The 15,606-nt window shown below is 39.5% G+C and overlaps 1 protein-coding gene across 3 annotated transcripts in view; it reads right to left on the reverse strand.

Moving 5' to 3' along the window:
• LOC140481653 (protein diaphanous homolog 3-like) overlaps nt 1-15,606 on the reverse strand; it is a 604,739-nt gene that overhangs the window by 221,936 nt on the left and 367,197 nt on the right. For all 3 annotated transcript variants that reach the window (XM_072578185.1, XM_072578184.1, XM_072578186.1), the window contains exons 18-19: nt 7,768-7,860; nt 7,575-7,669 (exon numbers count right to left, since the gene is read on the reverse strand). In XM_072578185.1, the coding sequence (XP_072434286.1) occupies nt 7,575-7,669; nt 7,768-7,860 (188 nt within the window). The remainder of the gene's footprint in view (nt 1-7,574; nt 7,670-7,767; nt 7,861-15,606) is intronic.

Raw genomic sequence — 15,606 nt, forward strand, 5'->3', positions numbered from 1 at the left:
GAGAGAAATTTCAGAGTGCTTCAGTGCAAAGGGAACTGGCATATGTGAATTGCAGAAAATTTGTACCCTGGTACAGCAAATAATAAGGAAGGAAAATAAAAAATTGGCATTTATTGCGAAAGGAATAAAGTTTAAAAGTAGAAAAATGTTGCTGTAACTGCACAAGGCATTAGGGAGACCACATTTAAAGTATTGCGTATAGTTTTGGTACCCTTACTTGAGGAGATATGTAGCTGCATTGGAGATTCACTAGTCTGATTCCAGAAATGAGGGGTTTGTCTTATGAAGAGAGATTGAGCAGTTCCGGCCAATACACTCTGAAAGTTAGAAGAATGAGAGGAGATCTAATTGAGGTATAAAAGATGCTAAAGGGAACGCACAAAGTAGATGTGGAGAGGATGTTTTCTCATGTTGGGCAATCTAGATTAAGACATCATAGTTTTGGACTTTGGGTAGCCAATTTAAAACAGAGGTGAGAAGAAATTATTTCTCTCCAAGGATTGTGAATCTGTGGAATTCACTCTCCAGAGTATGGTGAATGCTGGGACATTGAGTAACTTAAGGTGGAGATAGGCAGATTTTTCATTAGTAATGGTTGAATGGTTATGGATAGCAGGCAAGAAAGTGGAGTTAAGGCCAAAATGAGATAAGCCATAATCACAGTGACTGGTGGAGCAGAGTTGACAGGCTGAATTGCATACTCCTGCTCTTAGTTTTTAAGTTCTTCTGATGGCTGTCCACCTTTTTTTTAATAGATATTTCTATTGAAAATTTAACATATTTTTACAAGTTTACAAATAAAAAAACCCAAGTATAAACATTAATACACAATTAAATCTTAAATAAATAATAACCAAAATCTATCAAACAGAAAAAAGAGATACCGAGAAAAAACACAAAACTCAACTAACTACTAATCCAACCTATACCTAACCAGAGTGTATAATTAAGTCTCTTACATTATTCAGGGAAAAAAAACGACGGATAACACAGAAATTGAGTAGTGAGATACATGCTCGGAATGTGTTAACTTCAAATTATAACAAAACCCGTATTCATGCAGGATTCCTCTCCCAAGGGGCCCCGGACCAGCCAGGTTCGCCATCTCAATTAAATAAAAGCCCTTGTTAAGATAGCCGAAATATCTGCATCTGTGTAATTCAAGAAGGGCTGCCATATTTTATAGAGTAATTCGGTTGTTTGGTGCACCATGTTTGTAAGGAAGTCAAGGGGAATACATTCCATGATTATTCTGTGCCAATTTGAAAGTACAGGAGGGCCCTCAGCCACCCAGTTTACCAAAATATTTTTCCTTGCACAGAGAGAGAGAATGGAAAATAATCTCTTCCCGTGCTCATCCAGGGAAGGTAAGCTCGAAAAGCCCAAAAGGAGAGATACTGGATCCACTCTAATTTCCGTTCCTAAGATTTCTGTCAGAGCAGTTGCTACTTTAGTCCAATATCTACGGATCTTATGACAGGTCCATAAGCAATGTACAAGAGTGCCCACCTCTGTTTTACATTTGGGACACATTGGAGATGCTCCTGCCTTAACTTTTGCCAATCGGTCCAGTGCTATATGGGCCCTGTGAAGTATCTTCAACTGAATGGCCTGAGTTCTGTTGCAGATGGAGATTTTTCTGGCATTTTCCCAAATGTCATTCCACATTTCTATAGAGATTTCCAGTCCAAATCCTGATCCCATGTTTTAAGCAGATTATCCATATCTCCCGATACTTCATCATGTAATAAATGATAAATAGTGCTGCCCGAAGATACCCCCATTGGCCATAACACTCTACATTCTCTGACTGATTTATAAAGACTATCTAATAGCGTAGTCTTCTTCTGTATGTAATCTCAAATTTGGACGTATCGAAAGAGATCACCATTAGGTAATCCAAGTTTCTGATGCAGCTGTTCAAAAGACATCAGGACCCCTTCTTTAAACAGATCCCCTAAACAGGAGATACCCCTGGATCTCCAGAGTTTAAAAGTGGCATCTGTAAGCCCCAGTTGAAACCCCCATGCTCCCACTATCGGAGTATAGGGGGATGTTTTATGTGAGTTGCCCTCATTTTGCCGCATTATATTCCAAGCTTTAATTGTATTTAGTATTATAGGGTTTTTACATTGATCTGTGATGATTTTCCTCTTGAAAACAAGAGGTTAATAAGTAGGCATTTTACTTGAGAAGCCTTGATGTCCAGCCAGATTGATTGTGGGTCAGACAAGACCCAATCGACTATGTAGCTTAATAGGGAACTTCACTGATATTTCCTAAAATTTGGGAAATCCAGTCCTCCCCTTGCCTGTGGAAGCTGTAGCTTCTTCAGCTTAATGAAGGGCCGTCTATGATGCCAGATAAAGGAACCCAGCCAGCCATACAATTTACGTAGTGCCAGCCTTGACAGCATCACCAGAAGCATTCTCATAGGGTATAGGAGACGGGGCAGGACATTCATTTTAATTAGTGCTATTCTGCCTAACCAGGAAATTGGAAGGTCTCCCCATCCTCTCCAGTAAATGCACAAAGTTAGCCTTGTATAGCTGGCCAAATACTGGGGTAATAAAAATGCCTAAATATAAGAAACCCTCCAGGGATCACCGAAAGGGAAAGTGGGATCCGTCTAATAGGTGGGATATACTAGTGAGGCCGCCCATTGGCATAGCCTCGGATTTTGAAAAATTAATTTTATAACCTGAAAATGCACTCAATGTATTAATAACTTGGATTAAGTGAGGCACGGATATCAAAGGATTACTGAGAAATAGAAGAACATCATCTGCATAAAGGGTAATTTTATGTTTACCTGTACCAATCCTCGGGGCCGTTATATTAGGGTCAGCCCGTATAGCTTCTGCTAATGGCTCGATTATTAGCGTAAATAGCAATGGTGAGAGAGGACATCCCTGACGGCAGCCCCTACCCACACTGAAGCTATCCGAGACTAGTCCATTGGTAATCACAACTGCTTTGGGATCATTATACAGTGTTGAGACCCATTTGGTAAACACCTTTCCAATGCCAAACCTTTCCAATGTGTAAAACAAATATGACCATTCAACCCTGTCGAATGCCTTTTCCGCGTCTAATGAGACTACTACTCCTGGTATCTTTCCCTGATGGCAGGCTTGAATCACATTCAAAACATTATTGGATGATCTACAGCCCTTAATAAACCCCGTCTGATCCTCCTTTATGATATGTGGCAATATCCTTTCCAGCCTCAATGCTAATGTTTTAGAAAGGATTTTAAAATCTACATTTAGCAAGGATATTGGTTTGTATGACGCACAATCTTCTGGGTCCTTTCCTTTTCTGAGAATAAGAGAGATATTCGCCTCTTTCAGCAAAGGCGGGAGACAGCCCTGACTATATGAGTAGTTATACATGTCCATACCTGGGCCAGCCAGTATTCCTGTAAATTCTTTGTAGAATTCAGCTTGAAAGCCATCTGGACCAGGAGTCTTACCGCTCTGAAGTTGCCTGATTGCGTCAAGTATTTCTTGGATTATTAGGGGAACATTCAGGACTGATACCTGTTCGGGGTTAGGTCCGAAAAGGTCAAGTTTTTAAAAAAATGACTGCATCCTCCTAGCTCTGTCTTTGCAATCCTGCGATTTATATAAATCAGAATAAAAATTTCTAAAGATTGCGTTAATCCTTTTATGATCATGGGTCAGAATACCTGTACTTTCCTTGATAGACGTAATAGTTTGAGGGGCCTTTTTTTACCTTTGTGAGAAATACTAAATATCTACCAGGTTTATCGCCAAATTCATATAACCTTTGTTTTGCAAATAATATTTCCCTCTTAGCCGATTGGGTAAGTGTGGTGTTTAGAGCTGTCCTAAGGGCTGTAATCCTTTGTAATTTAATAATAGAAGGTCTGTCAGCGTATGCTGTTTCAGCTGCTTTTAAGCGAGCTTCGAGCAGACGTTGTTGTTCTCCCTTTAATTTTTTCTGGGTCGCTGAGTATGAAATGATCAAACCTCGCGCGTAAGCTTTGATGGTCTCCCACATCATTGATGGGTTGCTAGCCATACCTGAATTAATTTCTAAACAAGTTTTAAATTCTTGAGAGAAGTACTTTACAAATTTACTATCTTTTATCAGGAAGGGGTCCATATGCCAATGCCGGGGGGGGGGGGTGTCTCATTGTTCCTCGCCTTGATTTCCATATATACAGCAGCGTGATCAGAAGTTGTTATACTGCCTATTTTATAGGATAATATGGAATTTTTAAAAATCGAGGGGGCAAAAAACATATCAATTCTGGTATGACATTTATGTGGATTGGAGTAAAAAAAAATCTCTGCCCTGTGGGTGAAGGCATCTCCACACATCTACTAATCCTAATTCTTCGTTCAAATCCACCAATTGTCTGGATCTGGGGGATGCTCCTGCAGTACTCTTGGGAATCCTATCTATTTCCGATTCCATAACATAATTAAAATCTCCCCGTATAATTGTATGACGAGCACTGAGAGCCATCAATTTTGAGAAGGCTTCCATTATAAATTTAAAAGGATGTGCCAGGGGATAATACTGATTTAAGTTCCCATATTCCTCTCCATTTATAAGGGCTTTAATCAGAATATATCGTCCAGATTCGTCTTTTATCTGGTTTAAGATTTTGAAAGGGAAATTCTTCCGAATAAGGATAACAACTCCCCTACTTTTTGAGCTGAAGGAAGAAAAGAAGGCCTGATCAAATCCACCCTGTTGTAATTTCAAGTGTTCTTTATCCAATAAGTGTGTGTCCTGTAGGAGAGCTATATCAATCCTTTCTTTCTTGAGGTTTGATAATATTTTCTTCCTTTTGATTGGTGAATTACTCCCCTTGACATTCCAGGTGCACCATTTAACCAACTGATTAACCATAATCGTTCAGGCAAGTCCGAGACCCCTCGGGAGAAGAAACCCTATCCAGAACATCCCGAGCATAGAGCATATAAAATTCACAAAAATAAAGGCTCTTTAATACACTCACATTAATATAATGAAAAACTAATTTCTAAATAAAAAAAACATTTAAATGGAGATTTTCCTCCTTGTTCCCAGGGGGCATCACTTCCTTACCAAAAGCTCATCATATCCTCTCCCAACCAGTGGCCCACCCTTGACCTAGGCATCCCAAGATAGGATAAAGAAGATTCAATTATACCACAGAGCTAGAATTAACAGTAAGCACCCTACCCCTGCCCCCCCCCCCCCCACCCACACCAACACCTGGATATATTTGGTAATGTTAATACCATGTATAAACATATATAACTATAAAATTACACAGTCTCAACAAGTAATAATTAAATATAGTAATATAAAATAACAGGGGAAAACAACCCCGCTCCTAAAGACAGAGATAAAATAGGATAAGGTAACCACCTCCCCCCACCTACATTAACTAGACCCCCCAGCCTTTATATATTAAAAAACAGATGGGGGGAAGAAAATCGCTAAGTAGAGAACAAATAAATAAACCTCTCTCCCCACCCCCCGAAGATAATATTCAACAGTATGGTAATGAAAGGGATTAATATAAAAAAAGAGGATGTAAACCGGGGTGGGGGGAGAGCAAAACAACATTAATTAACTCTTCCAATTTATCTAAGAGAGTCCAAAAATTCCTTGGCCTTCTCCGGCAATCCGAAGTTGCAGACAGACCCTTCATGGCCAAAGCGTAGCATTGCTGGGTAGCGCAAGGAATAGTGAATATTTAAGTCCCTTAAACACTTCTTCGCTTCGTCAAACACCTTCCTCTTTCGGACCAGAGCTGGGGAAAAGTCCTGGAATAACATAATCTTGGATCCTTTATAAATCATGGCTTGGGGATCTTTCCCAAGATTTCTGGAAGCTTCTAAGAGCTTCTGCCTCTCCTTATAGCTCTGCAGCCGGAACAGGACCGGGCGGGGGTGCTGGTTCAAGCAGGGCCCGCATATTGCAACCCGGTAGGCCCATTCCACCCTTACCCGGTCTGATCCAGCCTCCAGATTTAAAAGCTGTGGAAGCCACTGTTCAAGAAATGCTGTAAACTGGCCTTCCTCTTCCCGTTTGGGAAGGCCCAGCAAACGAATATTTTTTCGACGACCTCGATTCTCGGGGTCGTCAGTGTGATTTTCTAAGGTCCGGACTCGCTGTTCAAGAGTCCGGACCCGATCCACGGCTGATTCTGCTGTAGTCTCGGAGGTCACGGCCTTTCGCACCACCTCTCCAACTCAGCGCTTGATTTCCTCAATGTCTCAGTTGTGCTTTTGTAGTGCAGCCGAGAGTGAATTCCATCGGCTCCGGTACTCTTCGATGAAGGCATCAATCTTCGCGTCAAGTTTGGAGATTACTTCCACGAGGCTCGCCACTGTAAGTAAGTCCCCCAGGGCGGCTGCGGACGCCTCAGCTGCAGCTGGAAAGGGTGGGGGAAGGGTTACGGCCTGCTGAGAACTGGGGGCTCCCTTCCCTTTAGTTATTTTTACAGGAGATTAGATTGTTTAAATTCAGTACTGAGCAACTAACTACATTAAGTAAAAACTATTTTAAGTGATTTGGTGAGTGTGGAGGAGAAGGGTGGCCTACTTTGCCCAAGTCTTGGGAGGAGCACTATAGACTCAGACTTGCTGGGTCACCGCCCATCTTGGATCCCCTCGGCTGTCCACCTTAACTCAGGTAATTGTTCTGTGACCAAGGTGAATGTTTCATTTTTAGTGAACAGGTGTTTCAAATTAAAGGTCTATTTCATATATAATGTCAATAGCTAGATTTCATAAGTCATAGTATGGCTAAAGGCCATTCATCTTCACGATACATGTTCTTAAGATCTTGGTGTAATTCAGGGCAAATTTATAGTTAATTTTCATTTGATGGATTTCAGATTTCTTTTTGCTAAATATGGCAGGCAAGCAAAAATACATAAAATACTGTTCAACATGATTTTCTGACAATACATTGAGATGAATGGCCTTAAATTGGATGAATAGAACCTTTACCTTTAGACTAACGCATGTAGGTGCATTGAGGTGGGATAGTTATATTGAACTGTTGTTTTAATATTTATAACTGATCATTAATATAGTTTCTACATGCAGTCAATGAATTTTTTTTTAAATCTAATATTTGTGCATTAGCATAATTTTTAACAGAGTAAGAATTAATAACATTTAAAAGAATGTGACACATTAACAATGATTGATGTAGTGTATTATAATTTCAATTACTAAGTTATAGCTACTTGACACTTGGGCTATGCCTACTACATACAGTATGAATTTTTACCAAGTGATTACAACCAAAACCAAATTAACAAATTAATTAATCAATATTGTTAAATGCCAAGCTAAACTTTTATCTTTTTTTCACATGACCAATATACATTAAGTAAAGAAAAATGTGTAAAGGTGCAAACTCTTTCAAACATAGTTTCAAGTCATATCAGTTTTATAAAACCTAAAGGCTAAAAAAAAGTAACCCCCTGTCATTGTGATCAGTGTTATCAACTACATCTTTAATAAAAAAACATTATGCACTCGAGGCAGAATTGAGAAAAAAACTCAGAAATTATTGAATAAAATTTAAGAAACCTGGATTATGGAGTCATTCAATTGTTCTTCATCCACTTCCAATATAATCCTTTTTATTTCCTCATAAGGCATCCGAAAAGATCCAAGAAAAATGGCTATAAAAACATTATTGTAAATGTTAATGATCATTGTTACTTTGAAAGAAAATTTAAACTATTAGGAAATTGAACATCACAACCGTCTTTACACTTACAGAGATTCTGTGCAATCTTTGGGTCTAGAACTTTAAGTTTTTTAACTCTCCTTTTGATGTCTTTCTTTTCTTCATATTCCTCATTGTTGTTACCTGCCAGATAGAGATCAGCATGTTCTACTTTTGTATTTCAATAAAATGAATTCCATTGCATTCTGCTTGTTGTGTGCATCACTAAACTACAACTAAGTTTATATTAAGCTAATATAAATGGCAACATATCTTTTAAAAGTGGGAAATGCACTAGTGTGTTTCCCTTCTATCAGTTAGCACATCACTGTTACTGGAAGAAGGAACACTTTCAAATTTAATTGATGAATGTTTTCGCACAACAAAAAGAGTCAAATTAATACAAAATAAGAATCAAGTTATATCGTTAGTTAGACCAAGGAGATTTGTGGAAAAAAAAGTTCACAATAAATAAAACAATAATGGTCATTAATATCGTGCAGGTATTGGAGCAACGCACATTCAATACTTTGCAATATTGCAGTAATTGATTTGAAGTACACCTTAAGCACTGTCGTTTTGTTTGATTCTTTCATCAGAAGAAAGTGCCATCGGCAATCCGTAACTGCTCAAAGTGATGATACAAGCTGTCTTCTTGAACTGCAGCAATTTTCTTTCTGATTCTGGAACTCAGGCCTCATAAATGGAGGATAGGTTATGGGAAATCTTGACAGGTGTTACATTCTGCAGAATTCACAGCCTCTGACTTGATCTTGTAGCTACTCTATTTATGTAGCTGGTCTAGTTCAGTTTCTGATCAGTGACAACCCCCAGGATTAGAGACAGGGGGAATAAGCACTGGAAATGCAACTGGCAAACGAGTTTTTGTGGCCAAGTGGTAATGTCTCTATCTCTGGACCAGGGCACCAGGGTTCAAGTCCCACCTGCTCCAAACTGTGTAAAACATTTCTGCACAAATTTATCAGAAATTATCTACCTGAGGAACTTCTTAAATGCCCTGGAACTGAGATGATCAGCCTCCAAAAGTCACCACTATCTTTGTGCACCAGAAATGCCTCCAATCACTGGAGAGTTTTCCCTGATTACCACTGACTGCAATTTTCAAGGCTCCTTGATGTCAACTCAATCAAATGTTGCAAGGAAATAAACAGAAGCCTGAGCTTTTCCACTCTGCTCTTTTATCCATGGTAGCACTTTGGCTGCAATGAATCAGATGTCAGACTATTGAAACTACTAAAAACAAAAATGACCCTAAGTTTGTGAACTATCTGGTTCACCATCAGCTAGTTTATGGGGAAAAGGATGGAGTTGATAACTACGAAATAGAACTTATACGAGAGGCCAAAGTCAATGGCTTTATTTTCTAAATTTCTATTTTGAGGGAATTTCTATTCAACCATTACTGAATGTCATGCAAGCCTGAGGCTGTATTTTCAGATGATGTCAACAAATGTTGGAACACAAATGAGAAATAGGAGGGGAAAAAGAGTAGATCCCTTGAGGAACACTGAATACAAAGATAAATGAGAGAAAAGATAAGGTATGATAGGTGACACTAATGCTCTGATTAAATAGGTAAGAATGTAAACAAGCAAGTGGTAATCCACTGGTTTGATGACAGTGGAGAGCCTTTGAAGAATGATGATAAAGGTCAATCGTGTCAAAGGTTAAAAAACCATACAACACCAGGTTATAGTCCAACAGGTTTAATTGGAAGCACTAGCTTTCGGAGCATTGCTCCTTCATCAGGTGGTTGTGGAGTTCACAATTGTAAGACACAGAATTTATAGCAAAAGTTTACAATGTGATGTAACTGAAATTATACATTGAAAAATACCTTGATTGTTAAGTATCTCATCTGTTAGAGTGGCCGTGTTAGTTTGACGTCTTTCATATATAAATCACAAAATTTTTTTAAAAGTTACATTCTCAGGTTAACTTTAACAATTGGTGTCAGCCCAGATAATATGTTGAAGGTGTTAGCCCCCTGTGTGCTGTTGTCTGTGCCATAATGTTTAGACTGATTCTAATCTAAAAATGAGTTAGCAGTCTTGTATGGATTCATGCAGGTTTTAAGCAAAATACAATGTAACTCTGCAAGTACAAATTCACCCCACAAATATATATGTGTATGTGTGCGTGTTCATATGTGTAGGAGTGTCCGCATGTGTATATCGTGCAATGGTAGTCACCTGTAATGTGACATGAACCTAGTGTCTCGATTGAGGCCCTCCTTAAGGGTACCAAAGTTAGCTATCAGCCTCTGCTCGGCCACTTTTTACTGCTGCCTGTCCCGAAGTCTGCCTTGGAGGACGTCACCCGAAGGTCCGAGGTCAAATGTCCTGGACCGCTGAAGTGTTCTTCAACTGGGAGGGAACCCTCCTGTCTGTTGATTGTTGTGCAGTGCCCTTTCATCCGTTGCCATAGCCTCTGATTGGTTTCACCAATATACTATGCCTCAGGGCATCCTTGCCTGCAGTGTATGAGATAGACAACGTTGGCTGAGTCTCATGATTACCTGCCACGTACATGGTGGGAGGTGTCCCCACGCGTAATGGCGGTATCCATGTACACACTTTGAAATATCTTGCAGCACCTACTGTGACAAGGTTGTATGGAGTTGTAGAACATAGAACAGGCCCAGCGCAGAACAGGCCCTTCGGCCCTCGATGTTCCGACAACCTGTGAACTATTCTCAGCTTGTCCTCCTACACCATCTCAAAATCATCCATGTAATGCCTGAAAGCCAAGCAGTTTGCTACGAACAATGATCTGTTTGAGGTTTGGTGGTTGTTTACAGGCGAGCAGTGGAGGTGTGGAGAAGGTTTTGGCAAGGTGCTCATCCTCACTGATAACGTGTTGCAGGCCGCGAAGGACATGGCGTAGTTTTTCAGCTTCTGGGAAGTAATGCACAACAAAAGGTACCCTGTCAGTTGCAGCACGTGTCTGTCTCCTGAGGAGGTCATTACAGTTCTTTGCTGTGGCACGTCGGAACTGGAGGTCGACGAGTTGAGTATCGTACCTCGTTCTTATGAGGGCATCCTTGAGTACTTCCAAGTGCCAATCACGTTCCTCCTCATCTGAGTAGATCCGGTGTACGCATCCGGCTTGTCCATGAGGGATGGTTGTTTTAATATGTTTTGGGTGGAAGCTGGAGAAGTGTAGCATTGTGAGGTTGTCTTTGGGTTTGCGGTAGAGTGTGATGCTGAGGTGCCCATCCTTGATGGAGATGCATGTGTCCAAGAATGAGACAGACAGTAGAGAGTAGTCCATGATGAATTTGATGGTGGGATGAAACTTGTTGATATCACTATGTCGTTTTATCAGTGACTCCTCGCCATGGGTCCAGAGGAAGAAAATGTCATCAATGTACCTGGTGTATAGTGTTGGTTGGAGATCCTGCATAGAGAAGAAGTCTTGTTCAAACCTCAGCATGAAGATGTTGGCATATTGGGATTTCAAATTTGGTCCCCATGGCTGTTCCATGTGTCTGGATGAAGAACAGTGTCAAAGGTTATACACTGATCAAATAGATCAAGGATAGTTAGTTCATCTTTGTCACAGTGTTGTGAACTCTGTAGGGGCTGCTATCTTTTAAAAAGAATTTTGAGCTCCCAGTTGAGGATGACGCAAGATTTCATGATATAAGAAAATCATTGCAACAAAAGCCTAAAAGCACCTAAAGCTAAAACACTATCTTTCGAGGCAACTCATACTTTAAACCACAAAACATTCTTCCTTTTCTTTCAGCCCAATTGAAGATAAAACTCTAAGAATATATTTAATACTGTCCTTTGAAGACATCCATTTCTCTCAGAGTGATCCTTCATTCCTAATAGTTTAGCTAAGGTGTTTTGTCTTTTTTAGCCTGGGAACTCTTAATCTCAGAATTGCAAAAAGACTTATTCTCAAACCAGAGATTCTTCCTTTAGCACAAGCAAGACAAATTTGTCAATTTCATTTCAATGCCTAAAAAAGTTGGTCTTTCCTATTATGATCTGTGAACGAGCTCTCATTGCATTTCTTCTTATTCACTCATGGGATTTGGGTGTCAATGGCTGGCCAGCACTTATTGCCTTTTCCAATTGCCCTTAATAAAGTGGTGGTGAGCTGCCTTCTTGGAGCACTGCAATTCATGTGCTGTGGATAGGCCGTATTAGGAAGAGAATTCCAGGAATCTGACTCAGCGACACTAAGGGAACAGTAATATATTTTCAAGTCAGGATGGTGAGTGGCTTGGAGGCGAACTTGCAGGTGGTGGTGTTTCCGTGTATGTGCTGCAATTGTCCTTCTAGATGGAAGTGGTCGTGGGTTTGGAAGGTGCTGTCTAAGGAATTCTGGATGTGGTGCTAATCAAGCAGACTTGATTGTATGTCCTGGATGGTGTCAAGCTACCCACTGGAGCTACATTTATCAGGCTAATATTCCATCAATATCCTGACTTGTTCCTGAATTATTATCGTGATTATTATTATGCTTTATTGCCATGTGTACTCAAGTACAGAAGTACAGGAGTATGGTGAAAAGTGTACAAAGTTGCCGTTCTCTGGCACCGTCTTGGGTACAAAAATCCAAATTTTAAAAAACCAGCCAAACCAGAGACAAAAACGAAAACAACCATCGAAGATACGAAAACCATATATAAAAAAAAGAAAAAGAAAGAGCCAAGTAGAAACAGAGGAAGCAACTTGATCACAAAGTCTTGTTTTGGGGGAAGCAGGTGGTGAGTTACTCGCCACAGTATTCCTAACCTCTGATTGCTCTGGTAGCCATTGCGGTACTGTTGTCATTCCAGCATGGTGAACCATGTGTTAATACTTTGCCTTTAAGGTGTATACTTTGTCCTGGTTAATTTTTATGAAGATAGGTTGAGCCAGAGGTAATGACTGGTCTGCTCAAAGCCAACAAAGTAAACAGCTTGTAAGGCCTTGTTTAAAATTTGTAACAATAGAAACTGCCTGAATGGGTGGGGTCAAGCTTTCTGCTGTTGCAGGGGTCTTAAACTGGATGTGGAAGTTCTTATTCCTCTCTCTGTTACAGCTCAAAACTGGGGTTCTCTTCCTGCTGCTAGAATCGCATGTGAGACAATCTGTTTACTGAATTTGCCTTTGCCAAGGGTGTGTTTATGGAATGTTACTACATTGAAACAGTTATTTAGTAGTAGTTTATATATAAGCATTTTGGTAGAGCTACAGTTAAGCCAATTCTTTTATTTTGTCTGTATTTCATTTTTGTGTAAAAATAAAGTGTGTTTTGTTTAAAGTAAAGTAGCTTGACCAATTGAATTGCATCTAAAACGCAATGCCTGAAACACTTACCTTTAAAATCAGAAAAAGTTAAGGTCTAGTCTATCTTCATAATATATTGTTTGGTCTGGTGTGTAACAGCCACATTACCATGCTGCTGTTGCTGTTGTCCATCTCCTAGATCCCGGCAAACTAATTTGTCTCTGTGTTTAATGGATTCCTTAGAAATGCTTAGTTCAGCAACATGGCAATGTGAATCATATGGGCCATGTATCCAGATAGAAATTCTGATCAGCTACCCTTGCAAATCCAGCTCTTATAAACAAATAAACAGCTTAAAGCATAATGGTTTACAACTCAACATTCTCAAACATTTTGTGCAATTTTAGGGACACTCAGTCCATCCACTTTTGATACACAGATGGTTGCCATTGTCTCCAAATGTAAACACCATGCATGTTCTTTCAGTGAAACAATCTGGGCCACCTTTAATTTCCAACAAGTAAAACACCTAGATTTGCTGTCAGGCATATTTCAGAACACATCATTTGATCCCCAGATTTTCACACAAATCAAAGACATAGTACCAAAGTATTGAAACCTTTCTAATCTAACAGTTAGAAAGAATGTCAATTTTGATTTTGATTTTTGTAACGGGTATTGTAGCGGGCTGAAACTCTCATCAGCTAGATTCATACATGGCGTTCCAGGAAAGATAGGAGATTATTTAGGAGTTTAAAAACATCTTCAAAGTCTTTGAAGAGGTAAGAGGACATTGAGATGGACAATAATTTGCAAGGGTTGTGGGGTCACAGATTGATAGTTTTTGGTGGAGGCCTAATGACAACATGTACATTTGTGGTGCTGTAGATAAAGCTGTCGGGTGAGGTTTCCTGGACTGCCCTGTAATTCTCCAGCATTCCTAACAGTGGCTCAGGAGAAAATTCACAGTGGTGCATCATATAGGATAGCAGCACCTTTAGTGGTCAGGAGTAATCCAATCACAAAATGAAAGATCTGTATGCTTTGCTATTGGCTTCAAAGATTGATGTGTGAGACACCTTAGGACAAGAGAGGATAAAAATGATTGAGGTGGGAAGTCATGTGTAAACCTCTCTGGAATACATCAAACTGAAGTTAGCAACCTTAAGGTTATGACATAAAAGGTCAGTCCAGTGGCACTTCTGCATAGCTGCAGATGTTACAAGGGCAAGGACAGCAGCTTATATCAGCACAATGCTTTCAAAGTAATAAAACATTCTTTAGGCTTAAGACCAATGAACCCTTTGAATCATTATTGTGGTGCACAGCCTTTTCACCTGAATGCACATTCTCTTTAAAATTTTTATGCAGTATACTAAAGGGCAACTTGTGAGCAGCCTGCATGGTAGCAGCTTTAGCTGCCTATCTGCAGTGTATACACTCAACTTAGAGGAAACATTTGATTTGACTGTGTTCCAGGTAGATATACAATAGGGAGAGTCTATTGACATGTCACTTACTGGAATGACAGAATGGTGATGCCCTAATGTGAGCATATGACATACATAACAAATTCATTGCGATTCTTCAGGAAAGTGAATACCTTGTTAATAAAACCATTTTCATTTATTTGACAGCTGTGTTCAGCTAATTTTCACTACGAAAGATGAAATGCGATTTTTTTTCAATATGCTAAATCAAGTGAAAATTAATTTTGTTAATAAAAGAATGATTTCTGCTGGGACTCAAATCTGGAATCATAAAAGTGTAAAACATCTATCTCACAACATGTGACAAAAATGAGTACCATCATTTTCAGACAATTGGAACCACTTTGATTAAGATTCAGGATGAAATTAAAAAGCAAACCTTTTCTTTTGCCCATTGGAGTACACAATGGTTTTTGTTGTTTAACAAATACAGTTATTAAAAATTAGATAGTTGCATTTTATTAATAAGATATTTACTGAATGAAAGGCAAAAATTCCTCAAGTAACACGATGACCAGAAACATCATAAAACTCAATCTATACAAATTATTTATATGACTTTTCATCAAAAGTGCTTACTTCATCTCTTCAGAGTAGATGGTAAAAAAATCAATGTAGTTTATTTTGTACTGCCTGTCATGTAGAACTCCTAAACAAAGGAGTTTCTAGGTTCCACATTTGCTCCTGAAGGAAAAAGTCATTGTCTTGAGACCTTTTTTATTGACATGGAGGTGAATTTGGTGGTCATTAGCTGAAAATGCAATGTGGCATGGGCCCAGTTTAAAAAAACTACAGCTGCCCATTTCAATGACATGCCACCTGTATGAGAGATGGTAAGGTCAGAGACGTGAAAAATCTCACGAGAAGGAAATGTTTGGAACCATGATGTGGCGGGGTGAGTGGAGGTAAGCTCTCAGCTTTAAATCTCTCAATGTACAGATGTAAGTCTTGAGCTCCACTCGGACGTCATAAGAGAGAGGGAGGAGATTCACTTAGTGGACAGTATTAGGAGGCAGCCACACTCCAAGATTGGCCAGTCGAGGACAGAGATGGCTGACACTGTCTGGAGAAGGAGTGTGGTGCACAGGAATCATATCGCGTTTAGGAACAGGTTCAATGATCTGACACACTCTGACAATATGAGTATTGTG

This window comes from Chiloscyllium punctatum, chromosome 9 (assembly GCF_047496795.1).
Source record: "Chiloscyllium punctatum isolate Juve2018m chromosome 9, sChiPun1.3, whole genome shotgun sequence".
Lineage (NCBI taxonomy): Eukaryota > Metazoa > Chordata > Chondrichthyes > Orectolobiformes > Hemiscylliidae > Chiloscyllium > Chiloscyllium punctatum.